General features: G+C 45.2%; 1 protein-coding gene across 2 annotated transcripts in view; it reads left to right on the top strand.

The window, feature by feature from the left end:
* Window positions 1–27,700, top strand: part of TASOR (transcription activation suppressor) — a 130,679-nt gene that overhangs the window by 23,502 nt on the left and 79,477 nt on the right. For both annotated transcript variants that reach the window (XM_033925742.1, XM_033925741.1), the window contains exons 3-7: window positions 2,458–2,550; window positions 11,785–11,857; window positions 20,299–20,390; window positions 21,381–21,542; window positions 25,976–26,103. In XM_033925742.1, coding sequence (XP_033781633.1) covers window positions 2,458–2,550; window positions 11,785–11,857; window positions 20,299–20,390; window positions 21,381–21,542; window positions 25,976–26,103 — 548 coding nt within the window. The remainder of the gene's footprint in view (window positions 1–2,457; window positions 2,551–11,784; window positions 11,858–20,298; window positions 20,391–21,380; window positions 21,543–25,975; window positions 26,104–27,700) is intronic.

Below are 27,700 nucleotides of genomic sequence, written 5' to 3'. Positions count from 1 at the left end.
TTCTCTACATTCCGCAGATATCCAAAGGAAGGAAAAATAAGAGCAAAGGAGAACCAGCTTGGCTAACTAAAGGGGTGAAGGATTTGGTAAGGGAAAAGAGGAACTCTTTCAAAAAATGGAAACGCGAACGAACAACGGAGGCCTAGAACAGTCACAAGATCGACCAGAAGAAGTGTCACAAGGTGGTAAGAGACGCCAAAAAGGCCTATGAGGAAAAGATAGCACAAGAAGCCAAAAACTTCAAGCCCTTTTTTAGATACATAAAAGGGAAAAAACCAGCAAAGGAGGCAGTGGACCCTCTCGATGACCAAGGAATAAAAGGGTGCATCAAGGAAGACAAACGGATTGCGGATAGGCTAAATTCATTCTTCGCATCTGTCTTTACCGTGGAGGACATTGCATCAATGCCCAAACCAGGGAAAGTATCAAAGGGAGAAATTGAGGAGAGCCTCATCACAGTGGATGTGGACTTGGACATGATATACTATCAGATCGATAGACTAAGTGACAAGTCCCCTGGACCGGATGGAATTCACCCGAAAGTGCTAAAGGAACTTAAGGTAGACATCGGAGAGCTTTTACAAACCCTAGCTAACTTGTCAATTAAAACCGGACAAATACCAGACTGGAAGATAGCAAATGTCATTCCAATCTTCAAAAAAGGATCGAGAGGAGAACCGGGCAACTATAGACCTGTGAGTCTTACATCAGTTCCTGGGAAGATGGTGGAAGCATTAATCAAGGATAGCATAGTGCAACACCTGGAGAATCACTACTTGATGAGAGCTAGTCAACACAGTTTCAGGATGACTTCTCTTGTTCTGGTCGTAATACCCTTCTTAATAATACCCAACATTCTGTTTGCCTTCTTCTGCTGCGCCTTGTGCTGTTGACTTCATTGTTGTGTCCACCAGTACACCCAAATCTCTTTCAAGGTTACTTCCCTCTAATACTAATCCCCCCATTTGGTAACTGAACATCGGGTTCTTTCTCCCTATATGCATGACCTTGTATTTCCCTACATTGAAGTCCATCTGCCATTTATTCGCCCACTCCTCCAGTTTGTTTAGGTCCCTTTGTAGGTCCTCATACTCTTCCGCATTTCTAACCCTTCTACAGAGTTTAGTGTCATCCGCAAATTTGATAACTTCACACTTTGTCCCCGTTTCCAGGTCATTAATAAATACATTGAACAGCAGCGGTCCGAGTACAGACCCCTGCGGAACTCCGCTCGTGACCTTCCTCCAGCCCTAGTAGTGACCCTTCACTCCAACCCTCTGCCTTCTGCCTGCCACCCAGTGTTTGACCCATCTGTGCACGTCCCCTTCCACCCCGTGGTTCCACAGCTTCCTAAGTAGCTGCTCATGGGGTACCTTGTCAAAGGCCTTTTTGAAGTCGAGGTAAATGATGTCTATGGGTTCCCCTTTGTCCAACTGACTGTTTACCCCCTCAAAGAAGTGCAGTAAGTTTGTTTGGCACGATCTTCCCTTGCAGAAGCCATGTTGGCTCGCTTTCATCAGCCCATTTTTTTCGATGTGCTCACAGATGCTGTCCTTTATCAGTGCTGCTACCATCTTGCCCGGAACCAATGTCAAACTTACCGGCCTAAAGTTTCCCGGGTCTCCTCTTGACCCCTTTTTAAAGATAGGTGTAACATTTGCTATCTTCCAGTCCTCCGGGATCTCTTGTGCAGGTAATAGTTTTACAAATTTGAGCCTGTTGCCTCACAGGCTCTGGTAAGGCAAAACAAGGTTCAAGAGCTGATCCCAGGCAGACCTACACATAGTTCACAATCCTTAATATAATAATGTTGGTTTAACTTAGCCACTCTGCTTTACTCCTCCTTCTTCATAAGCATTATTCTGTTTCCCAGAGCTCTGCATCAGATCATGTCTAGGGAAACCTGGAATTCCTTTCTCTCTCCGAGACCTCTCCCGGAAGGGTCGGTACTTCCCAAGGCTTGTATCAGCCTATAGCTAGGGAAGCTTCCTCTCTCTGAGACTTCTCTCTAGGAAGTCTCTTCCTGGAGGATCTCTCTCCCTGGGACCTCTTCTCTCTAATTCATCTGTGGACAGAAATACTTCTCTCTACTTGACTCCTGCCCCTCTGACTCCAGCTGTACAGTGCAAGGCATTCTGGGACACGTTTTTCCCCCAATTGTCCAATACACTCTGCTGCCCAGTAGCACAACAACATTCTTAACAAGGGAAAACTCTTATCTCTCACATAGACACTCACAAAAACACCAAAACTCCTTGGTTCTTCAGTCACAGAAAAGATTGTGAGCTTAGAGGGTGTTGATGCTCTTCTTCCACTCTGGCTAATGGAGCTGCTATAAATAGTTTTGGCTCCTGTTGAGATTTAATTACTGTCTTAAAATGTTACCTTTGTATAAACAAAAGAATACTATTTGAAGGTTGTGGTATTTTTCTTCTTCCTCCTCCCCCCCTCTCATAGTTCACTGAGAAACGCAGAGAATTAAAATGTGATGGCCGCACTGATAAGGAGCTTACTGAATCATATGCATTTTTGATGGTGGAGCGGGCTCAGGTAAGAATAAATTATCCACTTCCAAGTGAGTGAGGGCTGATTTTTCATAGTTGAGAAACTGATGTGTTAAGTCTACTTTTCTGTAATTCAGGCTATTACTGCAATGATACAAACATTTTTTCACATTTATCCTGATTATATGAACCTTCATTCATAGCTGCCTAAGGATTTATTTTTTTTTCTTCTACACCCTAAAACATGTCTGGTATGGTTATATTAGCGATAGTCCATAGCTACGGGATAAAACCAAAGAAAAAAAATCCAACAGTCATGCAGTAGAAATCAAGTAGCAAACCCTAAAAGGAAAACTGCAGAGATGATGTACTGAAATCAAGAATTTTATTAAGAGTCAACAAATGTTTTCCAAATGGTTCTTTGTGGAACACTGGAACCCGAGACGGTCCGTGTTTCGAAGAAACACTCCTTCCTCAGGGGTCCTAGCTGCAAATTCTACTAGGTGTAAGTAGAACCAAATGGAAATAGAAATCATGAAACATGTAATTCTTAAAAATATGTGAAGTGTGACTTCAGTGTGAAACTGTCAGCTAAAGTAATTCTGTAATGTGAATCTGGTCATTGCATGTCAACTCTGGACAAGGGCTCTCAACCCATTCCTTGAGACATATTTAGCCAGTCAGGTTTTCAGGATGATAAGAAAATCTTGTATATGTTCACTGTAGGTATTCTGGAAACATGATTGGCTAGGTGTGTCCCTATGACTGTTGAGAACCACTGCCACAGACTATAGACCAGTGCCAGTTCTTTTCTTTCAGGCCTATGCATTTATATGCTAGGTGAAAATCAGAAATTCTGGAAGGAAGGGGAATTCTAGGCATAACATCCCTAATTCGCTACATCAATAGTTCCCAAACTTTTTCTGTTCATGGCTCATTTAATGCTTCAGAATGTTTCTACGGTTCCTCAGGTGAAATGATAGTTCTGTAATCTAATATATGCCTGATAGTTTTTAGCTTGAGACGATTATTATTTAAATAAATAAAACTTATAAAGGTTATCACCATATTGAAGTATTTATTTGAAAAAAATACAACAACGAATATAAAAAAAAAAAATAATCACAAAAATATTGATAAAACTAGTGAGATAGATGAGCTTGCTGTTCATTACAAATCTTCTCAAACCATGGAACCATATTTAATACAGCCAATCTCATTTCTTCTTCCACATTGATTTTTGCTCGGTATTTGCTTTTTATCACAGCAGGCACCGAAAACCCAACCTCGCATAAATGGGAGGTTGCAAATGGAATTAAGATTCTCTGTGCTCTACTGCTTAATAGCGGATATTCATCTCTTGCTGAACACCAAAAATCAGTAATATCCAAGTTGAACGTATTGTCATAAAACAGGTCAATGAGATTTTCTTCAGAAGTAAAGTCAGCTGGAGGTTTGGCTGTGAAGGGATCCTGAATTCAGGCGAGACTGAGACATAAACTTTTGGCTGTAGTACAAGTGGCCTGTTCAGTCCCAAGTACTCAGTTTTCAGCAGGTGGAGGTAGTAAACCTGTGCAGTCTTCCCTGGTTTAGTGTAGGGCTGTTGGAATTTGTTTAGTGGCCTTCTGGTTCCCCCCCCCTTGTCTCTAATGCTAGACTGAGCTTGGGGGGACCCTTTCGGGGGCCCGTCCGACCTCGGGGCTGTCGCACTTGATGGGTCGAATCCCTCTCCCCATTTCTGTCACCTCCCCCCAATTTTTTTTGTAGAGGTGCCTGTCATATGGCTTAGAGAGCCAGTGGGGTCTATTCAAATAAAGTTAAAAAAAAAAATCCTGAGGCAGTGGTGGTCTGAAGGAAAGTAATTGACTTTAATTGTTTTTTTTATTGCTAACTGGCACTTTTTCTTTTAGCTTAGTCGCATATTGCGTAATTAGCCCTTTTAAAGGGAAAAAGTGCTCTAGTCGTGAGGTCGATTTGGACGGCCTTTGTTAGCGGTGTGCTGGCCACCACAAAGGGGAATCCTTGTCTGCTTCGGGTGCCAGCGAGCAGAGTTCCCCTTCGTGAGTGCTAGCAGGCAGTGGGGATGCCTGGACTTCCTTTTCTGCCCACGGTCAGGGATATAAGCTTTCCCTTACCGCCGATAGTGCTGGGGATTACCTTACTGCTGCTGCCGGCTTGCCTGCTTTAGCAGCTGGGGCAGTTTAGGCCTCTTTGCTGCTGCAGGTTTCGGGGGGAGATTTTTTTGGCGGGTTGTGCGCCGGTTTTGGCGGGAAGCTCCTCCATTTTGTCTGTAGCCTCAGGTGACCTTCCCCCTGTATTGGAGAGACAGGAGCACGTATCTGCTGGGTCTCCAGCTTTGGTAATGAGTCCTAATGTGCGGCTAGGGGGGTTTTCCCCTTGATTTTGTTTTAGGCTTATCTTCAGGTGGCCGGGGGTTCTGCTTCCTCCCTGGGGGCCTTAGGTTTTTTGCCCTCCGCGTCCACCCCTGTTCGGCCCCCCTTAGTGCTTGATGAGAACTTGGACCCCTTGGTGGACCTCCAAGATCCTCTTGGGGGGGATGGATGCTGCTGGCGGCTGTTTTTCGGAACCGCCAGCTGACGAGATTACGTTGGTGGTGCACATTTTTCAGCGGGAAGAGCTCCAGGAGTTTATTCTTCAGGTTTTATCCGTTTTGTGTTTTGAGGAGGACGCAAAGGAGCCCCCGTGTGTGGTGATTTCCCCTGCTTTGGGGGATCTGCTCAGCCTCTCGCTCTTTACCTATGCATCAGGATATTGTGCTGGCACAATGAAAGGCACCAGAAATGCCTTTTCATTTTGCACAGTCTGTGGCCCACATGTATCCCATCCTGGAGGGGGATAGGGATACTTTGAAGTCGCTGGTGGTAGATGTGGTGGTTTTGGTCATCGCGTGTCAGCATACAGTGCTGGTAGAAGGCAGATCATCTTTGAGGGACTCTGAGGAGTGTAGGTTAGAGTCTCTTCTTAAGCAGAGTTTTGATGTGGCGGTCCAGGCAGTGACGTATAGCGGTCTGATGTTTTCGATGGTCCGAGTGTGTCCTTGACCAGGAGTCTAATGACTGGTCCTTGGTGGATCAGGAGGTAGCTAAGATTGAGATGGGGGCTTCTTATCTCTTGGATGCTATGATCTGTTGCAGGCTTTGGCCAAGTCCATGGCTCTCGGTGTGGCTGCTCGTCATACCCTGTGGCTCCGGGCCTGGTTGGTGGACATGGCGTCTAAGGCTAAACTGGGTCTTTCTTGTTTGACGAGGATCTGGACAAGTTGGTTCAGACATCTACTGACTCCAAGGTGCCCCTTTTTCCTGAAGACTGTGTTCACTTGCCTGCACCGGAGGGGGGGAGGGGTGAGGGCACATTTGTATGATTTTTGCCCTAGTTGAGGGCAAAGAATATTTTCAAGATGATCCCACAAAATTTGTCTGGATTCAGGATCCCTTCAGAGCCAAACCTCCAGCTGACTTTACTTCTGAAGAAAATGGAATGGAAGGCGCCAGAAACGCAATACTGCCCTTTCCTTCCACCGGGTCTCCCCGAGGCCGTTTCTTTCAGTGTATGCAGACCTTTCAAGGGGCACATCAGTCGGGGTGGTGGTGGGGGGGGTACGTGATTCCTTCACTGGTCCCTCTGCCGCCCATCCAGCTCAATGACTCCTTGTGGCCTCTTCCCCTGGTGCCAGTAGGCGTCCGGTTGTGGGACTTTTACTAGTGGTGGGCTGCAATCACGACAGATTAGTGGGTCCTGGAGGCAATTCGGGATGGATATGCTCTGGAGTATTCCCATCCCTTGCCAGATCACTTGCTTCCTGTCTTCTTGTCAGGCGGCATGAAAGAAGTGGACCTTTTGTCTGACGCTGCAAAGATTACTAGACCTCAAAGCGATAGTTCCAGTGCCTCAGGAGGTTTGCACTAACAGGTATTCCATTTACTTCGTAATGCCCAAGAAGGAGAGGTCTTTTCGGTCCATCTTGGATCTGAAGGGAATCGATAGTATCTTACCTATAAAGTTTGATAAATACAAGTATAACAGCTGAGCTTGCTCCAACAATCCCCTAATTACTTACATTCAAATAGAGGCCACTAGGCATGTGCACTAGTCATATGCATAGTGTCTCCCCTGCGGTGATTACATTCGCACACTTTTACCGGCCATAAACATCAAAACAGTACCTAACGAATAACCTGAAGATTCAGTTGTTGTATTTTTATTTCTATATACTTTTTAATTTCTTAATGTTTTAAAAAATGTCTAATATAAGAATAATCTTTAGCTCCCCTATGTGTCGGTCACGGTTCCCCAGGGAGCCGCGGCTCTCAGTTTGGGAACCGTTGCTCTACATTTGAAATATTTCACTTTCTCCTAGGACATGCAGGATACTTTGTCCTCACAGGTAGGTGATTTCATTTGATGGAGCATGTAAACAAAACTTAGTTCAGAGCTTCTTATTGCACCTTAAATTGCATGTGTACAAACTTCTGTTTTGTCAATGTACAATGCCACTGCAGTTTCCTTTATGCCACAGAGCCTATGCAGTTCTCACACTCACCGTATGCCTATCCCTTGTGGGCGGGCTTAGTGATTCAGAAGTGTGTTTTCTTTCCTGTAAATTTTACTGTAAAACCTACTTTATCCTAGGACAAGCACGCAGCATATTCTCACATGGAGCCAAGGAGCCCGGTACAGAGAGTGATAAAAGTGTATTGCCACTTTTAAGTTTTTAGAAACTTCGTGACTTCTCACACTACACATACGAAAGTGCCTTTCTGCCCGACGCCGGCTCATGGTATCAGTTCTTTGTTTTCCACCGAGCGAAGAAGTGCTTTTTTTCTGGACTCTGAACAGTGCGATCATTGCCTTCCCATCAATGTCTTTTTTTTTTTTCCCCCCCCTTGGCTTACCATTTTTCTTATCTGTTTTATTTTCCTCATTTTTCACAGACTGGCCTTCAGCCCTCTGTTTTTTCTCCCTTGGTGGGCTTTTCTTTTTCTGTCACCAGAACCGAGTTTTGCCGCCAAGTTTTTTCTGTCTATGTCAAAACCATTGAGCATGGACTCTGCGGTTTGTTCTGAGTTTTTGGTACCGGCAGCACCAGCATTGACATTGGATATTATTTCAGCATGGGGGAAGCCTGCCCAGAAATCATCCTCTTCCCACCTCAGCAGATGTTCCTTCTTCAGAAAAGCATTCTATGCCAACGCTCTCCATCAGTGCAGGCTGTGTCTCCTTCAGGGCATGCATCCTCTTCGAGGTCCCCCACCCACCCCTCGACACCCTGCCGCACTGATGGTACTAGCTATTGACCAAAGGGTACTGGTGCAAATCTTCAAGGAATAACTCTTGAGTTTTTTCGAAGGGAGCTTGGTGACATGTTCAAATTGCATGACACCAGTGCTTGTATTGACTCACTCAGTACTGGCCCAGCCTTAGCATAGTATTTTGAGGCTGCATGGTACCGATTCCAGGTCTTATACCGGCAAGCTGCTCTGCTTCCTATTGGCGCTCCTCCAGTAGACATCAGTGTTCTACATCAAGGCATCATTTCTCCTCCTCGAGGCATAGCCGATCTGCGTTGAAATCTCGGAGATCCCCATCGACACACCGAGGTTCTCCACTGAAGTCTTGACGTTCTTCATTGAAGCATAGTCTCTCTCATTCCTATGCTTCCAGATATAGAAGATCTTCACGTTGTTCTCTTCATTATCCTCATCGGATCGGTACCAACAACATCAAAGAAGTTCTTCTCGCTGATTTCATCGGTCACCTGGGGCTTATGACTCTGATCTTTCTCCTGGCCACTCTGATTCTGAATGTGAGTCTACTTTATCAGCTCCTGAATCATATGGAATTCCTTCAGATCCATCTCTGCCTGAAAGACTTTGTTTTACTAGATATATTAAGACAGCTGGGAAAGGCTCTCCCTGTCAAGTAAGACACTTACATTGAACTACTTGATGCCTTGGATTAGCAGGTAAGAACCTACCGTATTTGCCGGCGTATAAGACGACTTTTCAGTACCTTAAAATCCTCCCCAAAGTCGGGGGTCGTCTTATACGCCGGGTACTGTTTAGAGAGCTGCACGGGGACGCCCCTAGGGTCGCGGGGATCCCGTGGGGACGCCCCCTAGGGTCGCGGGGATCCCATGGGGACGCCTCCGAGGGTCGCGGGGCTCCTGCGGGGCTGGATGCTCAGTCTTCTGGATGTACGCGGCTCTTCTTCTCCCTACCTTCTCTGCTTGCAGCACAGAGCCGAACGGAAGTCTTCCCGACGTCAGCGCTGACGTCGGAGGGGAGGGAGGGCTTAAACAAAGCTTAAACAAAGCCCTCCCTCCCGCTGACGTCAGCGCTGACGTCGGGAAGACTTCCGTTCGGCTCTGTGCTGCAGGCAGGGCAGATAAGGAGAAGGAGAGTAGCCTCGCGGTTCGAGTGGCTACCAAGAGAGAGGGGCGGCCGCCCCGCCCCGGTTGCAGCACAGCCGGCCAGGTTCCCTTACTTTTGTGGCACTTCCCCGACCGACCGATAACAGCCCGGGTCCGACAATCCTCCCTGCCCTGTAGCCGCGAATCTAAATTACCTTCTTACAGCAGCTGTAAGAAGGTAATTTAGATTCGCGGTTAAGGGCAGGGAGGTTTGTCGGACCCGGGCTGTTATCGGTCGGTCGGGGAAGTGCCACAAAAGTAAGGGGACCTGGCCGGCTGTGCTGCACCTGGGGCGGTAGAGAAGGTGTGCGGAAGAAGGGGTAGTCTTATACGGCGAGTATATAACAAAACTCTATATTTTAACTAAAAGTTGGGGGGTCGTCTTATACGCCCAGTCGTCTTATACGCCGGCAAATACGGTAATTTCTCCTTTAAGTAGTTTAATGCAACACCCATTTGAACCACTGGTAACTGCTTCGCTTTCTTTCTTTATGTGGAAAACAATTTTTCTTACAGCTTTAGCTTCAGCCAGAAGAATGAGTGAACTTCAAGTACTTGTCACATATTATCCTTATCTCCAATTTTTCCTTATAGAGTACAATTATGAACTCATCCAAAATTTCTTCCTAAAAGTTGTCAAACCTTCATCTCAACCAAACTATCACTTTAAGTTAAAAGGAGATAGATTCCCTATGAACGTAAGGAAGTTCTTCTTTCACCCAGAGAGTGGTAGAGAACTGGAATGCTCTTCCAGAGTCTGTTATAAGGGAAAACACCCTCCAGGGATTCAAGATAAGGTTGGACAAGTTCCTGCTGAACCAGAACGAACGCAGGTAGGGCTGGTCTCGGTTAGGGCACAGGTCTTCGACCTGGGGGCCGCCGCATGAGCGGACTGCAGGGCACGATGGACCACTGGTCTGACTCAGCAGCAGCAATTCTTATGTTCTTATGTTTACCATTGGTTTTTCCTCCCCAGCAAAGCAAACTCTCCATACATTGGACTGCAGAAGAGCATTGCTTTTCTACCTCAAGGCAATTGCTACTTTAAGACGGACAAACCAGCTCTTCATTTCTTATAATCTGGTTACCCAAGGAAAACCGACATCAAAAAGAGCTCTCTCCTCTTGGATAGCACATTGCATAACTTCAACTGCCTGGTACAGTTGGAGCTCATAAAGTATGAGCTACAGCTTCTACAGCAAATTTAAAATCCATTCCAATTCAGGATATTTGCAAGGCTGCAACTTGGTCATTTGTGCATACTTTTATAAAGCACTATTGTCTGGATCAGAGTTTAGCACAAGGTGTTCAATTTGATCAGTCAGTCTTACGAAGCCTGTTTGCACTTTAACCATTTTTTCCACCACCCATCTTAGGTTTTTCAGCTTGGGACGTGCCAACAAGTGTGCCTGCTTGTCCCCAGAGAAAGCAAAGTTGCTTGCCTGTAACAGGTGTTCTCCATAAACAGCAGGGGAATGCAGCCACACTTGCCCACCCTCCATTCCCTCATCTCAAATTGTGTTCATTGCTAGAGACAAAACTAACAGGCTGAGGGGAGGGGCTGTATGTGTAGGTACTTCTGCATAAGAACATAAGCAGTGCCTCCGCCAGGTCAGACCATAGGTCCATCCTGCCCGGCAGTCCGCTCCCGCGGCGGCCCAAACAGGTCACGACCTGTCTGAATCACCAGAAGGGGCTCTCTTGCCACCTTGGTTTCTCATTGAAGTCCTATCTTCCCATCGTAGTCCTAACCCTCCGGTCTTGCACATGCACGACCTGTTGGGTTTCTATACTTATTACCTGGTTAGCTTCTGCACATGCCCAGTAAGCTCAAAAGCTTACCTAGCTAGGGGTGAGCACCTTCACGCGGGCTCAGTCAGAGGACTTCACCAACAAGTGTGGCTGCATTCCCCTGCTGTTTGTGGAGAACACCTGTTACAGGTAAGCAATCTTGCTTTCTCTCCAAGGAGCTGAGTTCTCATTTGTGAGCTATAAATGAATCAAAGTGGCCCTACAGGTTGCTGCCAGTGTTGAAGTTGAGCTTAGAGCTTTATAAAGCATCCTAATATGCAAGTTTCATTTACATGCTCCATCAGATTCTTCCACCCATGAGGACTTGTATCCTACTGCATTGGAAAATACCTACTGCAGAAGAATAACTTCATTGTTGTAGGTGAGAATTTTTCTTGTAGCTATGTTAGCTTGATTTAGCAGTTGGCGTGAATTTGTTCATAAGCTCGATGATATGTTGCGTTCCTCAATTTTAAGCTAAGAATGTTAAATGATAAAAAGAGCGACTATTTTGTTTACCCAAGTACTTAATTTTTCTTTTAAGTATAACTGCTGTTTGATGAAAAACTTTGATCACAGTTAATTGCATTTTTAATTGTGGTTACTTTTAGTAGCCTCCCATCCCCAGGTACTGGTAATCCTGCAAGACTATCTCTAGAAATTTGCAGTTATTTTAAACCCCGAGCTAACACAGGCAGGAACAACTGGGGATCAATCCTATCTGCCCTACTATAGACCACCAGGGTATCCTTATGGTAGGCTGCAAGGGCTACAGAGGGGGGGTGGGGATACTATTGGGGACCTAAGAAGAAGGGGTGGCTGCCTAATTCAGCTTGTGGAGGTTAGTGTTTGATGGGGGAGATCTTGACTGACTTGGGCTGAATATTGCCCTGGTTCGAATAATGGCATTAGCTTTGATCACAATTCAACATCTGCAAGTTAACTGCGATCATTAGTGACAGTTAATGAATAGCACTGCTTTTATTCACTGTTCATGATTCATGGTATAGCAAACCTGTAGTATGTATTTAATAATTGCTACTTTTGTGTTACTTTTAGGTTCATAACATTTGTGAGAGAGGATTATATGTGGGCCATTCCAAAATAACAATTCTTGGCAACCCTTCTATGGGTAATTACTTTTTATTAATCTAATCTTGTTCTAAAGTTGTCAATGTTATGTTATATTCAAATGGTAAAGGCAATAAATATTTGATGAAAGATATACTTTACTAAAGGGGAAGATTAGAATAAAATAAGAGCAAACATGAAATAAAAACAAGTATTCCCCCGTCCTTCAGCACCTAAATATATACAATTCTTCATTGTTGGCCTATAAGTTATGGTTCTTTTTTGAGATAAGGATAGTACAGTATTTACATCCACTCATCCTCACAGATTTTAACTTTTCTGGCAAGCACAATGAATGGTTTTTGTATCCATTAAATTCTGAGACAACTCACTAGTGGATCTTCCATGAACTCTGTCATGACTCTTAACTTTTACCCATCAGGGAACAGCTGTTTTACTTCCTGAAGTTTAAATTCAATTTTGACTTAGTATTTATGAAAGATCCACCATATAAGTGGAATACCAACACAAAAGAATCCGTAGATCCAACAAACAGGAAACAACGAACAGGAAACATTGTGTAAGAAGGTAGAAAAGTCTTTGCAGTCAGGGTGCAGGAAGCTGAATTAGTCCAGCAGGAACCGACAGTCTCTTTAAACTGGTGAGATGCACACTTGGGATGAAATGATGTTCGTACAGGATCTGTCAGTCACTGGAAACTAGTGGTGTTCACCCTTGAGATGAAATGATGTCTGTGCATACAGGGAGGGATACACCGGCTTGAAAAGAGTCCAGATACATTCAGCAGCTGTACTCCAGTGTGATCCAAATAAGAGATAGAAAACGAGAGAGAAACCATGTTGCCTGTACTGAATGTAGAGAGAGAGAGAGACCAGGTTGCCTGTACTGAATGTGGCAACATGTAACAATATTAATGCATTTACTTGGTATAGTTAAGGCAAAAGAGAGACAATATTCAGGTACTTAAGGTTCTTAATCAGACATTCCAAAAAGATATGTTTTTGTGTGCTGCATATAACTATTATGGCACTTCAGAGAGACCATAATTCTGTACTGAATGTATATATAAAAAAATTATGTCAGAAATGTGTACTGAATCTAGTGAGGAGCATAGAATAAACACGGTATAAAGTGAAACCTTTACTTAAAAATATAACCCCTAACTACATTTAGGATATGAAACAATAGGTAAAAAGAACCTTGCCCAATTGGGCTAGTTCAAAAAAAAAAAAATGGGGGAAAAGAGCTCTAGAAATGGCCAATGTTATGTATCCTGGGGTACCCCCTAAACTAAAACAAGTAGACAAAACACAGACCACATGGCACAGACAAAACATTAAACACAAAGTTTGAGGCGTGAAGCTATTCTTCTATCTGTCAAGTGTTCAGGGCTGAATTTAACTCTGCAAATAAACACATTGTTATAGAAAAACACAGCAAAGATGAACACCTGAGTAGTACAAATAATGCATATCATAACCATCTCATATTCAGAAAAGGCATAAAGCTAATGTCTCTTTGGAGCGTCTTTATCTCTGCTGTGATAAAGAGGATCCTTGGAATACATTAGAAATATCTTTGTACCAAAACTGGGCTGGGATGGCTATGTATATATTCGAATTGCTGCTAAGAAAAAGAAAAAACATTTTAAATTGGCAGCATCCTCAAGGTCACTTAGAGCAAATTTCATCCATGTTCCATTCAGGCCGACCTTAACCACATGTCTGCCACCTGGGTCCCACTGCACTCGGAGGAGTGGGCACTGTGGTGCAGAAGTCAGGTGCAGACTAGATGTGTCTTCTTTTGTCTGCACTGTTGTGTCCTGGCATTCAGAGGCAAGGGGCAAATTCCGAAAATCATTAGTCATGTCTAGGACAGAGAAAAATGCACATTTAGGGTTAAGTTTCACAGTAATGTCAGAGTAAGAGGCTGCCCTTTGAAATCTTAGGTAGGGCCCGAGAGTCTATGAGCCTACTGGAGCTCCCTGATTTAGCAAATGACCAAGCTGGAGAGCCACATGCTAAAGAGATAGGTCCGCTCAGACCCCTCTCCTCCATCTTAGGCACCAGTTCTGTTGCAGGAGGAAGTACTGGATGCTGTGTTTGTGGTTCAGGATCTTTGCCTTCAAACAAAATTTCTGTGTGCCTTTTCCCACAATCTTGTGCCCAAACTGAAAGATCTGCAGCCTCTGAGTGAGTTACACTATGATCATGCTTCTGCACTGGCATGCTACACTGTGTGACTAACTGCACAGGAATAACCTCGTGAACCTAAGGTTTAGAAGCATTTAGAATTCCTGTACCCAATGCAAGACCAGCCACCTCAACTATTTCTTTGCCTATATTCTCACTCGTGCTGGCAGTAGTTTCTACAATGTCTTTCATTTGTTCCTTTTGTGGGATAGACACACACTTTGAAGCTTTGTCATTTAGACCCTGAATCTCACAAATTTCCATATTTTTCTGATCTCCAGTAGGAGGCGCTCTATCTGTAAAACTGATTCTGGCCCCTGTATCAATTAAAGTTAATTTATCCTGACCCTCTATGGTAGTATTAACATTGGGGCAGCTGCAAGTGTCCAATATCAAAGGTGCCAAATAATTCAAGCTGAATTCTGAGTCTGACTTCTTTCCCTTATCCTGCGTCTCCAAAAGTGAGTCCACAGGTAAGTGAAAGGAGTTCGGCTGGGCTGTGAAGGCTTGAGTCACCTTGATATTTGGACACAGAGAGTCAGGACATCCCTATGCACTAACACTGTTTTTCCTGGCTGTCAAATCACTTTTTACTCTGTCCAATTCTATCTGCATTGTGTGTTTATCCTGTTCCCATTTCATTTTCTCTTTTTCTAATTTTTCCTTTTGGTCTCTGAGTTCATGGAAGGGAATGTAAGTGGAGGCATTTCTGTAACTACCTCTGCCATGCTCTCTATTTCCTGTGTGAGGTGTTTTCTTGTATTGGGGTGCTCCCTCAGCACGCCACCTTCTAGCTTCTGATACTGAAATAATTTGAGCTGGCTGGATCTTCCACACAGACCCAATCCTGAGCAGTAAAGTGTCAAAAGGGGTAGTTTTAGGGTCCTCTGAAAACAACAGAAGGTGTTTAGTAATCTCGGGGATAATAATTCTAATAGAAATTCTTTATGTTCTCTCTGACCATAATCAGAAGAAATGGGCCAGTGTTCATTCTCTAAGTACAGCGTTGATTACCCACACCCTATATGCAAACTGCTCTAGTGTATCACTTGGCAGGAGTGAAAGAGTTCTAAGTACCTGTAGGGAGCTGCATCAAAATAGTTTTTCGACGCCCATCTTTACAAACTGGTATGGATGAACAAGAGATCCAAATTTATAATAATATGGACCTAGGGCTAGGTGCATAAGCTTATCAAAATCTGCATTGTTCCTTTTGTATTTCCCTAGACCCCAGTGAATCAGTATGTCAGTAGCCCATTTGCACCATTCATTTATGTTAAAAGGCATAGGTCCCACTTTTTGTACTATTCTTTCAATGTCACTGTCCTTCATAAGTCCCTGCAGCACTACAGTTACTGGAGCTGTGTCACTTATAGGGGTACTATTGGTATTGCTCTGGCCTGGTAATGAATTTTCCTCCTCTTCATTTGTCGGCTCTTCTTCCTGTTCTACATCTGTAGCTAGTTTACCTTTTCGCTGGCCTGCTACAAAAACGGTGTTCTGTTTCTCTATAAACTGACTACATGGATTATATGGTGATGTTGGCACAGGTGCAGACGGCAGAATCTGTGAGGAGACAGCATTAACCTGTCCCTGTGAGGCACATTTTGATTTTAAATACTTTAATTCTGCCTTGACCTCTTCTAATTGTTCATTTACAGTTAAAAAGGAATTTGTAGCCTGAACAATTTGGGTTCTTAGCATGGATATATTAATTTGTGCCTCATCTAAGTCTTTGGACAGCTGATGGCACTGAGTATTCAAGTCAGTATTTTTTTGTCTTATGCTAATAAGTCCTCTACATAAGCCCTGAATGAAAAGGCATTTTCGTTTATTTGTTTTCTTTCTAAACTCCTGAGAATGAGAAACCATTTGTTTCTGAATATCGTGCCGTGTGTGTTTTGGAAAATTACCCTCATATGGACCCCCTTTCTTGTCAAAATATTTCTGTACAATACCTGTGAGTTCTTGAAAATCAAAAGGGTTCATATTTGAGGCTGTAGTCTGCCTTGGTACGTGGGCCTTGCTCATCCCTGTCTGTGTGTAGCCTTTGAGACGGAAATGCTCCCACTGATGAAGGAGGGAGACTTTAGTTAATAGGTAGAAAAAATGAGGTAAAGTGTCTTATGCCCACACTTGCCCACACTTTAAATGCAAAGGTTACTACCTGAAATTTACAGGCAGAAGTTTAGCAGGGAAAAATATAAGAAGTCTGTTAGAACCAGAGATGCCAGCTGCCAGTTCCAGTCCAGTGTGCACTGGGCCTTTCACCAGGGCAGAGACTGACAAGAAATAGAATTAAAAGCACAAAGTAAAAAAGTAAAAGTTATTAGTATAGATGTGGCGTGTCTTAATTGAGTGACTGTTTTAATTTTGGACCATGCTTTTCTTCAGAGCAGCTCAAATATTCTTACATGCAACACCCTCTAGCAAGCCTATAATAGAAAAGCATAAAATGCAAACTGGCACAGGTAACACTACAAAGCCTTTTGATAGTAAAATCTCACCAAATATAAAACCCAAAATATTACTGGAACTTTTCACAAATGTGTCATCCAGTCTAAAACAATTTAAGGGTTCCAGAAGGTCTTTTGATTTCTATCTCACTCTGTCTATCAATCAAAAATACAAAGTCTATTGATAAATAAAATCTCACCAAGTATAAAACCCCACAATATTACTGGAACTTTTCACCAGTGTGTCATCCAGTCTAAAGTACAATCAATCTAAGGGTTTTCCAAGGTCTCTTGATTTCTATCTCACTCTGTCTATACATAATCCTATTGCACAGTGTATAAAAGGGGAAAAAAAAAATTGAATTCTACTTACCCAAATAAAATCATCAGGAAGGCCCGAGACAAGCCCCCCAAATTTAAGGATTGTTAGTGTGTGGCCCCCACAAGGTGAGTTGGTGGGGGTTATATTAGAGGCACCCTTACACACGTCAGGTATCAGGTTCAGTTCCCTCACTGAAGATTCACCAGGAAGTAGACTCAAATAAGAAGCACAGCCAGAATGATTGCATAAAGAATATATTATAGAAATAGTCTTACAGAAAAGCAATATTCAGAAGCATTACAATGAAGCATTACAATTAAGGAGAGAGCAAAGCAGTTTCCCTGCCTTACAAAGTTCAGAAGCAAAGAGACAGAGAGCCTGAAGTTCTAGGGAGAGCCAGAGAGAGAGAGAGAAAGGGGGATGGGGTAATGGTCTAAGCTTCGGGTTCCATAGATAAAGAGAAGGATAGACAGAGAAAGAGAGCTGAATGTGTGTTGCAGAGAGGAGGCTTTTATAGCTTGGAATCTTATTCTGAATATAGAAACTATTGTATGTCCCAGTATCTTTCTGTTTAGAATTTGTAAACTGTTTGAAACAATGGTTAATTTAATTGATAAGGAAGGTGTGATACTTGCAGGCATGGTAGATGGGATTAGTCTCTGGCTTCTTTGTCCCATTCAAGCAGCCTATCTTCTTGATAAACAATCCAGTCTGGCTGGATGCTTAGGGCCTGATTCTCTAAAAGTGCGTCCCGATTTTAGGCAGCTGTAGGCGTCCTACAGCTGTCTAATCAGCCAATCGGGATGCACGGTTTTTTAAAAAAAATGCTCCCCAGGCAGGCCGCCTATATTGAAGGCGAGTCCCGCAAGACACCTAGGCCCTGATTCTGTATAGGACGCCCGGGAGAGGCGTCCTATTCAGAATCGGCCTAAACTAAACCCCGATTCTGTAACCGGCGTCCATGTTACAGACGCGGGTTAGAGAATCGGGTTAGATTAGACACGGCCCGCTACACTTATCGCGGCAAGGGATCTCTCTGCCACTATAAGTATAGCGGGCCGTGGCCCCCTGACCGATCGCTGGCAGGAGGGTGCCCAAACCTTCCTGCCCGAAAACGCACCCCCCCCCCGACACTCCTGACCGCCTCCCCCCGACACTACCGACCATCCCCCCCGACATTATCGATCTCCCCCCCCCCCGACAATATCGATCGCTGGCAGGAGGGTGCCCAATCCCTCCTGCCCAAAGACGCACCCCCCCCGGCGCTAACAACCCCCACTCCACCAAACCTGTTCTTACAGATGGGTCTTGCACGTCGAGCAAGCAGGTGCGCCTCGTCGAAATGAGGCGGACCCGCCCCTTCCTGGCCCATCCCGCCGAAGCCTAAGGCCTGATTGGCCCAGGCTCTAGAAGCCTGGACCAATCAGGCCTTAGGCATAGCGGGTCCGCCCATCCCTACTAAGTCTAAGGTCTGATTGGCCAATCAGCAGTCGTTAACATACAAGCAGTCGTAAACATACAAGCAGCAAATTTACGTTCATACTTTGTAAAACTTGGTACTCCCACATTCAACAAACAACATTCCACACACACCGCACAATGCTTCTTCAAAATACGCACCAATAAACTACCCACCAATTGCTAGTATTCTTTAACCAATGGACAACCCCACCAAATATGCAAAAACAAAACAGCTTTTCTCAACATATATTATTGGATATCTGACTGAGCCCTGGTGCTGATGTTACCCAACATTCTGTATCTTTAAGAAGCCTTTGGCACCATTGCACTTTGCAAGTGCCTTCCTGCTTGACATTGTGTGGGGCTTACGGTCTTCATTGTTTGTGGAACAAAGGTTATGTTTAGTGAGCTTTTGAGTTTTTTTCAGTGCTTCCTTTAGTTTTCTTTGTTCAGCGTGCCTGTATGGTAATTTTTTTATCTCATGTTTTGTTTTCAAAGTATTTTCTCCTTACTCCTTTAATTGCTTAGTTTTTTAGACAAGTTTCTGCAGATCCACAAGCCTGCTTAGTCTTGTTTTGAAGAAATATATTTTTCATATTTGAGCTGTCTACTTTTGCAATCGATATTTTTTCCTTCAGTTTTGTAGAAAACTCCCTGTGGTGTTAAGCAGTGTTGTAGTACAATAGAATGATTTTTGGGTTTGACCTCTATAGCTGGCGTCAGTCATGCCTAAGTGCCGAATTGTGTTTATCTATTTAAAACAATTCCCATTTGGGGCATTACTGGGTTAAATTGAACAAATAAATAATAAAATAAAGATACCAAAGAGGCCCTGCACGAGAAACTTGTTGGCACGTCTAAGACCAATCCATCGGCATCGGTCCTTGTGGCTAGAAGACCTGCATTAGACACAGGGGGGTTGTCCTGCCACTTATTTCTGTCAAATGGGATGATCAGTGACACTCAGAAAAGCACACAGACAATATAAAGCATAAACAATCACACTTTATTATACATATATATATATATATATATATATATATATATATATATATATATATACATATATATATATATATATATATATATATATATATATATATATATATATATATATATATAAGAATAAAATAGCATCACCGTATCTCAGGCAAACACTCTACCTTCACAATTGGGAACCCCTCAATAGATAGGCGAGTAGACACGGGAGACTGCCCCTTGAGACATCTTGGATCCTGTTCCTGGAGACGTCTTGGGTTCTGATGTCAGGGTCAGAATCCCGGTCTTATATAGGATGCAAACTGCGGAGTTCATAGTAAAAGCATAAACAGCTGGTCCTGCTATTACGATTAGTCCTGCTCTTTTGTTCTGTGTTTTGACAACACCCAGGTCAGGATGTCAGAAGGAGGTGTTGCAGAAAACCGGCTTTCCATCTGGTTTCACTCTCCCTTTGATGTTGTTTTGTCAACACTTAGGTCAAGGAGGTCAGAATGTCAGATAAGCAGACTTGTGGATTCATGTTAGTAGAAAACTGAGTTTCAGTTACTCCCCTGGCCAGTTCCTTTGATGTTGTTTTGTCAACATTCAGGTCCCATCTGGCGTTACTGTCCTTTTGAGGTTATGAATGAGGTGTTTGCAGAGATTGGCTTACTATCTGTCTTCACTATCCCTTTGATGTTGTCAAGGTAACACTAAGGTTAAGGAGGTTAGATAATCAGACTTGAGGAGACATGTCACATCATTTACCCCCGGGCCCTAGGCCTAACAGGGGTTCACCAGCATCAAGGCAGAATCCCCCTGCTTCAGGATCAGGTACTAGTAAATCCATGTTGGACTAGTTTACATCGGATCTGACATAGAGGACACGTCTGGATTTGACATACACAATTGCAGAACCTACAGAGTAAGGAATTTGCTTGCTGGTGATCTTGTAAAGGCTTTTGACGTATTTGATGATAACCAAGAATGATCTCTCTAGTCAAGACGCATGAAAAGTATTTGCTATATTACTACTTGGTTTCTAATTTTTTTTTCTTGTTTCTTTCTCTAGGTATTTATCTTTCCAGGTATGCAGATTTATTGCAGGTTAATCCATTGGAGGCAGGTGCAACTGGTGATGTGTTAATATTTAAAATAATTAAGGTAATTCTAACCTAGAATTACATCAACATTCATTTGTATTGAAGAAACCATGTACAGTGCACTTTAAGGGCCTGATTCTCCAAAGTGTGTCCCGATTTTAGGCAGCTGTAGGCGTCCTACAGCTGTCTAATCAGCCAATTGGGATGCACGTTTTTTTAAAAAATGCTCCCCAGGCAGGCCTGAAGGCGCCTCTGGGAGCCTAGGGAGACCCGCAAGATGCCTAAGGCCCGCCCTACGCGTCTCCCTAGTAGAGGAAGAAACGCTTAAAATGTAGGCCAACAAAATGCTGGTCTACATTGTAAGTAGATGCGGCCGCTATACTTATTGCGGCAAGGGATCTCTCTGCCGCTATAAGTATAGCAGGCCGCGGCCTGTCCGATCGCTGGCAGGAGGGTGCCCAATTTTTCCTGCCCGAAGACGCACCCTCCCCTCCCCCCCCGACAATATCGAACGCTGGCAGGAGGGTGCCCAAACCCTCCTGCCAGAAGATGCCCCCCCCCGACACTACCGACCGCCCCCCCCCCCGACATTACCGATCTCCCTCCCACCCCGACACTACCGATCGCTGGCAGGAGGGTGCCCAATCCCTCCTGCCCGAAGACGCACCCTCCCCCCCCCCCCCCGGCGCTAACAACCCCCAAACCTCCACCCCACCAAACTAACCTTTTCTTAAGGCCAGACGGTTCTTGCCCGTCCAGCTGGCAGGCCCGCCTCGTCGAAATGAGGCGGGCCCGCCCCTTCCCGGCCCATCCTGCCGAAGCCTAAGGCCTGATTGGCCCAGGCTCTAGAAGCCTGGACCAATCAGGCCTTAGGCATAGCGGGTCCGCCCATCCCCACTAAGTCTAAGGTCAGATATTGTGCGCTTTTCCGACGTGTACATAAATGAAATGGGCTTTTGTATGAGTTGGGGTGGTTTTAAGTTCATTGTTTATTAGCACCATACAAACTTGTAATTCATTTTGTCAAACTTTTTTATTTGTATTTTTTTAGGGTAAAATGAAAAGCATATATGATCATATGGGAAAAAATGCTTTGGAATCTGCAGCGAACAAAAGTGCATTAGATCCGACACCAAAGCACGAATGCCATGTCTCCAAGAATGCCAATAGAGTTACTTCTTTGTTGGCTTACAGAGCATATGAACTTACTCAGGTAAATGTTGTAAGGCTATTGAAAGGCATACATCATACTTGGTTCTAGTAATTTGTTACAGTACTGTACTTTGTTTTACTGAAATCAGCTCAGGCTAAAGTGATAGCTGTTAAAAAGTACTCTCTTCAGGAAATCTTTTTGTATTGAAAAGTTTTAATAAACATAGACAAGTGTCCAAACTTGAAAATAACAGAATTATGTACAAGTATACATGAATATCTTGGTTTATCCTATATACCAGCCCTGCACAACATGCGGCCCAAAACAGCTCTCACTGCGGCCCAGCTCTCCTGCTCCTGTCCCATTTTCGGAGCACAGGATTTCTTCCTGCTTCCCCAATGCAGAAACACCAAGGCGTGTGCAATGACTGCAGTCCACAAGCATTCTCCCCTCCCCTGACGTCAATTCTAACATGGAGAGGAAGTTCCGGGCCAGCAAAAACAACCAAACTTGAATTTAACACGTGCCTCCATCAGCAGCCAGTGTAGAAGTCGATAGGAAGGATCAAACTTTTTCAGTCCACAAAGTAGCCTAACCGCTGCATTTTGTACCAGTTGCAATCGCCGCATATTCTTCTGGGAAAGTGCCAAGTAGGCGATGTTACAGTAATCAAGTTGACTCAGTATAAGGGATTGTACCAGAATTCTAAATGATGAGACATCAAAATATGCTCTAATGGACCAAAGCTTCCAGAGGGTGAGAAAACTCTTTCAAACCAAGGAGTCCACCTGGTCTTTCATGGTCAGGCTCTGGTCCAGTGTTACTCCCAATACCTTCATAGTAAGTTGAATAGGATAGCTAGGGTTATTGATGCACATTGATGCTTTAGTGCCAAGTGGGTGTGGCGAAGCTACAAAAAATTTTATTTTCTCTGAGTTTAGCTTTAGTCTGAATTCAGTCATCCATTGCTCTATCCAATTTAGTACTTCTGTTGCTTTAGGGGTAACTTCTGAGAGAGAGGTAGTGAATGGGATAATGATCGTAAAGTCATCTGTGTAGCTAAATAGTTTTATCCCCAGCTGGGACATAGCGCACCTAATGAGGACATGTAAACATTGAAAAGCAAAGGGGATAATGGTGACTCCCTGCGGCACGCCAGTTGGATTGCTCCATGTAGCAGAGAGAACGTAGTTAAAACGTACTTGATAGGTGCGGGATATAAGGAAACCTTGAAACCAGTTTAATACCTCTCCTCTGATTCCAATTGCGTCTAAGCATTATCCTGTGCCCTTTCATTCTGGAGCTTCCTATCAAATTTATCACATTTATGCCATATACCGTATTTTCGCGGATATAACGCGCGCGTTATACGTGATTTTACGTACCGCGCATACCCCTCGCGCGTTATATGCCTGAGCGCGGTATACAAAAGTTTTTAAACATAGTTCCCACCCCGCCCGACGCCCGATTCACCCCCCCAGCAGGACCGCTCGCACCCCCACCCCGAACGACCGCTCGCACGCGCTCCCACCCGCACCCGCATCCACGATCGGAGCAAGAGGGAGCCCAAGCCCTCCTGCCCGGCCGACTCCCCGACGTCCGATACATCCCCCCCCCCCCGGCAGGACCACTCGCACCCTCACCCCGAAGGACCGCCGACTCCCCAACAATATCGGGCCAGGAGGGAGCCCAAACCCTCCTGGCCACGGCGACCCCCTAACCCCACCCCGCACTACATTACGGGCAGGAGGGATCCCAGGCCCTCCTGCCCTCGACGCAAACCCCCCCCCCCCAACGACCGCCCCCCCCAAGAACCTCCGCCCGTCCCCCAGCCGACCCGCGACCCCCCTGGCCGACCCCCACGACACCCCCACCCGCCTTCCCCGTACTTTGTGTAGTTGGGCCAGAAGGGAGCCCAAACCCTCCTGGCCACGGCGACCCCCTAACCCCACCCCGCACTACATTACGGGCAGGAGGGATCCCAGGCCCTCCTGCCCTCGACGCAAACCCCCCCCCCTCCAACGACCGCCCCCCCCCCAAGAACCTCCGACCGACCCGCGACCCCCCTGGCCGACCCCCCCACCCCCCTTCCCCGTACCTTTGGAAGTTGGCCGGACAGACGGGAGCCAACCCCGCCTGTCCGGCAGGCAGCCAACGAAGGAATGAGGCCGGATTGGCCCATCCGTCCTAAAGCTCCGCCTACTGGTGGGGCCTAAGGCGCGTGGGCCAATCAGAATAGGCCCTGGAGCCTTAGGTCCCACCTGGGGGCGCGGCCTGAGGCACATGGGCCAAACCCGACCATGTGTCTCAGGCCGCGCCCCCAGGTGGGACCTAAGGCTCCAGGGCCTATTCTGATTGGCCCACGCGCCTTAGGCCCCACCAGTAGGCGGAGCTTTAGGACGGATGGGCCAATCCGGCCTCATTCCTTCGTTGGCTGCCTGCCGGACAGGCGGGTTTGGCTCCCGTCTGTCCGGCCAACTTCCAAAGGTACGGGGAAGGGGGGTGGGGGGGTCGGCCAGGGGGGTCGCGGGTCGGTCGGAGGTTCTTGGGGGGGGGGCGGTCGTTGGAGGGAGGGGGGTTTGCGTCGAGGGCAGGAGGGCCTGGGATCCCTCCTGCCCGTAATGTAGTGCGGGGTGGGGTTAGGGGGTCGCCGTGGCCAGGAGGGTTTGGGCTCCCTTCTGGCCCAACTACACAAAGTACGGGGAAGGCGGGTGGGGGTGTCGTGGGGGTCGGCCAGGGGGGTCGCGGGTCGGCTGGGGGACGGGCGGAGGTTCTTGGGGGGGGCGGTCGTTGGGGGGAGGGGGTTTGCGTCGAGGGCAGGAGGGCCTGGGATCCCTCCTGCCCGTAATGTAGTGCGGGGTGGGGTTAGGGGGTCGCCGTGGCCAGGAGGATTTGGGCTCCCTCCTGGCCCAATATTGTCGGGGAGTCGGCGGTCCTTCGGGGTGGGGGTGCGAGTGGTCCTGCCGAGGGGGGAGAAGAATCGGACGTCGAGGGGGGGCATCAGGCTTTCAGGATGGGGACAGGACTTCAAGGGGGGACAGGCAGACCTTCAAGGGGGGACAGGCAGACCTTCAAGGGGGGACAGGACTTCAAGGGGGACAGGCACGGAGAGGCGGGGCAGTGCACCGAAAGTCAGGGCGGGTGAACGGTGAGTCGGGGCAACCAGAGGAGAGTCGGGGCAGTGCACCGAAAGTCAGGGTGAGTCGGGGCAACCAGATGAGAGTCGGGGAGGGCGAAAGGAGAGTCGGGGTGGCCAGAGGAGAGTCGGGGAGAGCGAAAGGAGAGTCGGGCAGCATGCGCGTTATATGCCTGAGCGCGGTATAGAAAAGTTTTTGTACATATCATCGTGATTTCTGCGCGCTATACCCCTGTGCGCGTTTTACAATGGTGCGCGTTATATCCGCGAAAATACGGTAGGTAAATAAACATCTCTTATCATATCTCCCCTCTCCTACCTTTTCTCCAAAGTATACATATTGAGATCTTTGTCTGTCGTTATATGCCTTATGATGAGTAGCACTGACCAATTTAGTAGCCTTCCTCTAGACCAGGGATCTCAAAGTCCCTCCTTGAGGGCCGCAATCCAGTCGGGTTTTCAGGATTTCCCCAATGAATATGCATTGAAAGCAGTGCATGCACATAGATCTCATGCATATTCATTGGGGAAATCCTGAAAACCCGACTGGATTGCGGCCCTCAAGGAGAGACTTTGAGACCCCTGCTCTAGACTGACTCCATCCTGTTTATCTTTTTGACGATGTGGTCTCCAGAATTGTATACACTATTCTAAATGAGGTCTTACCTGAGTCTTAAACAGAGGCATTAATACCTCCTTTTCCTACTTGCCATAACTCTCCCTATGCTCCCTAGCAACCTTCTAGCTTTCACTGTCGCCTTTTCAACTGTTTGGCCACTTAAAGATCATCACATGCTATCAACATCCAAGTCCTGCTCCTCTTTCGTGCACATAAGTTCTTCACCCTATAAACTGTACTGTTTCCTTGGGTTTTTGCAGCCCAAATGCATGGCCTTGCATTTCTTAGCATTAAATCTTAGCAGCCAAATTTCATGTATTCATTGCGGATATCCTGAAAACTGACTGGCTAAGATTGCCCTAGGACAGGTTTGGTAATTGCTACCCTACAGTGAATGTTGGTCTAGCCCTTGTACAGAAATGCAGAAAACGGGCATTGAAAATAATGGTGCCTCACTATTTGGTTCCTCCCTTTTTTCTAAAGCTCAGTACAATTTAAATGCTGCATGTCCTGTTTTATATCTTAAGGCTATGTGGCGCTTAGTAAACGCTAATGCTCGTTATCGCATGCTAATCTTTAGTAAAGGAGATGCCAAGTTTATGATAACTTTATAAATTGTTAATGAGTAGAATAAGCAATTCTGATCCAGTGAAAGAAATTAAATTGATATACTTAATATTGTGGCTTTCAGTTTAAACAATGATTTAAATGAAATCTGACTTTTTTTGTTTACTATAGTATTATTTTTATGAGTATGGATTTGATGAGTTAAGAAGGCGACCAAGACATGTGTGTCCTTATGCTGTGGTTTCATTTGTTTACAAAGATGAAATGGCACAAGTACCAAAGTCTCTGCCTCCTTCAAGGTAAGACGTTAAGACTACGTGTACTATTAAACTAATATCTGATATTTGGGTATATTTGTGCAATATCAGGCTTATTAACTGTTTCTTTGACTTGGTACGTCTGGTGATTTTTGCATTCTGTAGATCCTGAATATACCTAAATATGTGACAGGTTTTGGAGCAGTCATGTTTCCAAGTTTATTCAAATCTTTCTATTCCACACCAAGGGTGAACTTTCTTGGCAGCTTACAATCTAAAATCTAATGGTAAAACAGGGAAAAATTAGTGACATAAAATAAGAACATAAGAAATGCCTTCACCGAATCAGACCCTTGGTCCATCTAGTCCGGTGACCCGCACATGCGGAGGCTCAACTAGGTGCTTGCTAATGAAGGCCTAGGTGGTCCCAGATGAGACCTTGTTTACCTATAACCCTCAATGTGATTAGCAAGGAGGTGTGCATCCAACTCGCTCAATCCTATAGTGGAGGTCTCCATCACAACCTCCTCCGGGAGAGCATTCCAAGCATCCACCACTCGCTGTGTGAAACAGAACTTCCTAACATTTGTCCTGGGTCTGTCACCTCTCAACTTCAGGTTCAAAAGACACTTCTGAAAATTTCAATGAAATCACAATTTATGGTTGTAGAACCACATTCCATTAGTCTCTGGAGGAGACCTTTTGGGAAGTCCCATCCTCTGGAATAAATACGGGAGGGGGAGGAGTTCTCATAGGAGGACTTAAAGACCTACAGGAGAGTACAGATGCCAAAAGGCAGAAATATGAATATTTCAAGGGATACACCAATTGAGAACCACTGCTGTAGGAAGATAAGAATGAGACTACTCTAGCATATTTTGGGTTCCTTTTGCAAAGCCACAGTGGAGGTTTCTGCTGCAGGCCGGTGAGATAGATTCCCCAACGCTCATAGGAATTCTATGGGCGTTGGAGCATTTACCTCTCCGGCCTGTGGCGAAAACCTCTACTGTAAAAGGCTAGCGTTTAATTGTTAGATTGGTTACAAAAGTTAGCTCAACAACTATTTTAAATTCCCAGTTTAGTGCATTCTGGACTGTATATCTATGTTTTTTTCAATGGTAGAAAAGAACTACAAATCTATGAATACATTAGGATGGCTGTTAAAAAAGTAATTTCTAGGCCTTTATGGTCACCCCACCACATATTTACATGCAGTAGCACAGCTATGTCACATCAAAGCTAAGCTTAAAGCAAGCCAATGTGAGAACATTAAATATTTTAGTCTCAGCCCATCTGTCAACACAAGTCACTTGATGCACTAACAATAGGCTTAGCATCATGCAATAATCAGATATTTTTAGGGTTTTTTAGTTATTGGCTTTTACCTTTTTAGTTTTATTCAATTTGTTGTATTTTTAAATATTGTAAACCACATAGAACTTTAAGGCCTTGCTATATATAAACTGTTGTTATTATTATTATTATTACTTGCATTTCTAGTGAACTCTTCGCTCCCTGTTGGATAGAATATTGATCCATTGCGCCAACTGCTGCGGGAGTTGATACCTTCAGTTTCATGGCTCCCTTCCATTTTTCTATAACTTAAACCAATAGAAGCACATCATTCCTGAACCTTCAA

Source organism: Geotrypetes seraphini, chromosome 17 (genome assembly GCF_902459505.1).
Source record: "Geotrypetes seraphini chromosome 17, aGeoSer1.1, whole genome shotgun sequence".
NCBI lineage: Eukaryota > Metazoa > Chordata > Amphibia > Gymnophiona > Dermophiidae > Geotrypetes > Geotrypetes seraphini.
Note: the sequence above shows the minus strand (reverse complement) of the source record. Positions and strands in the feature narration are given on the sequence as shown.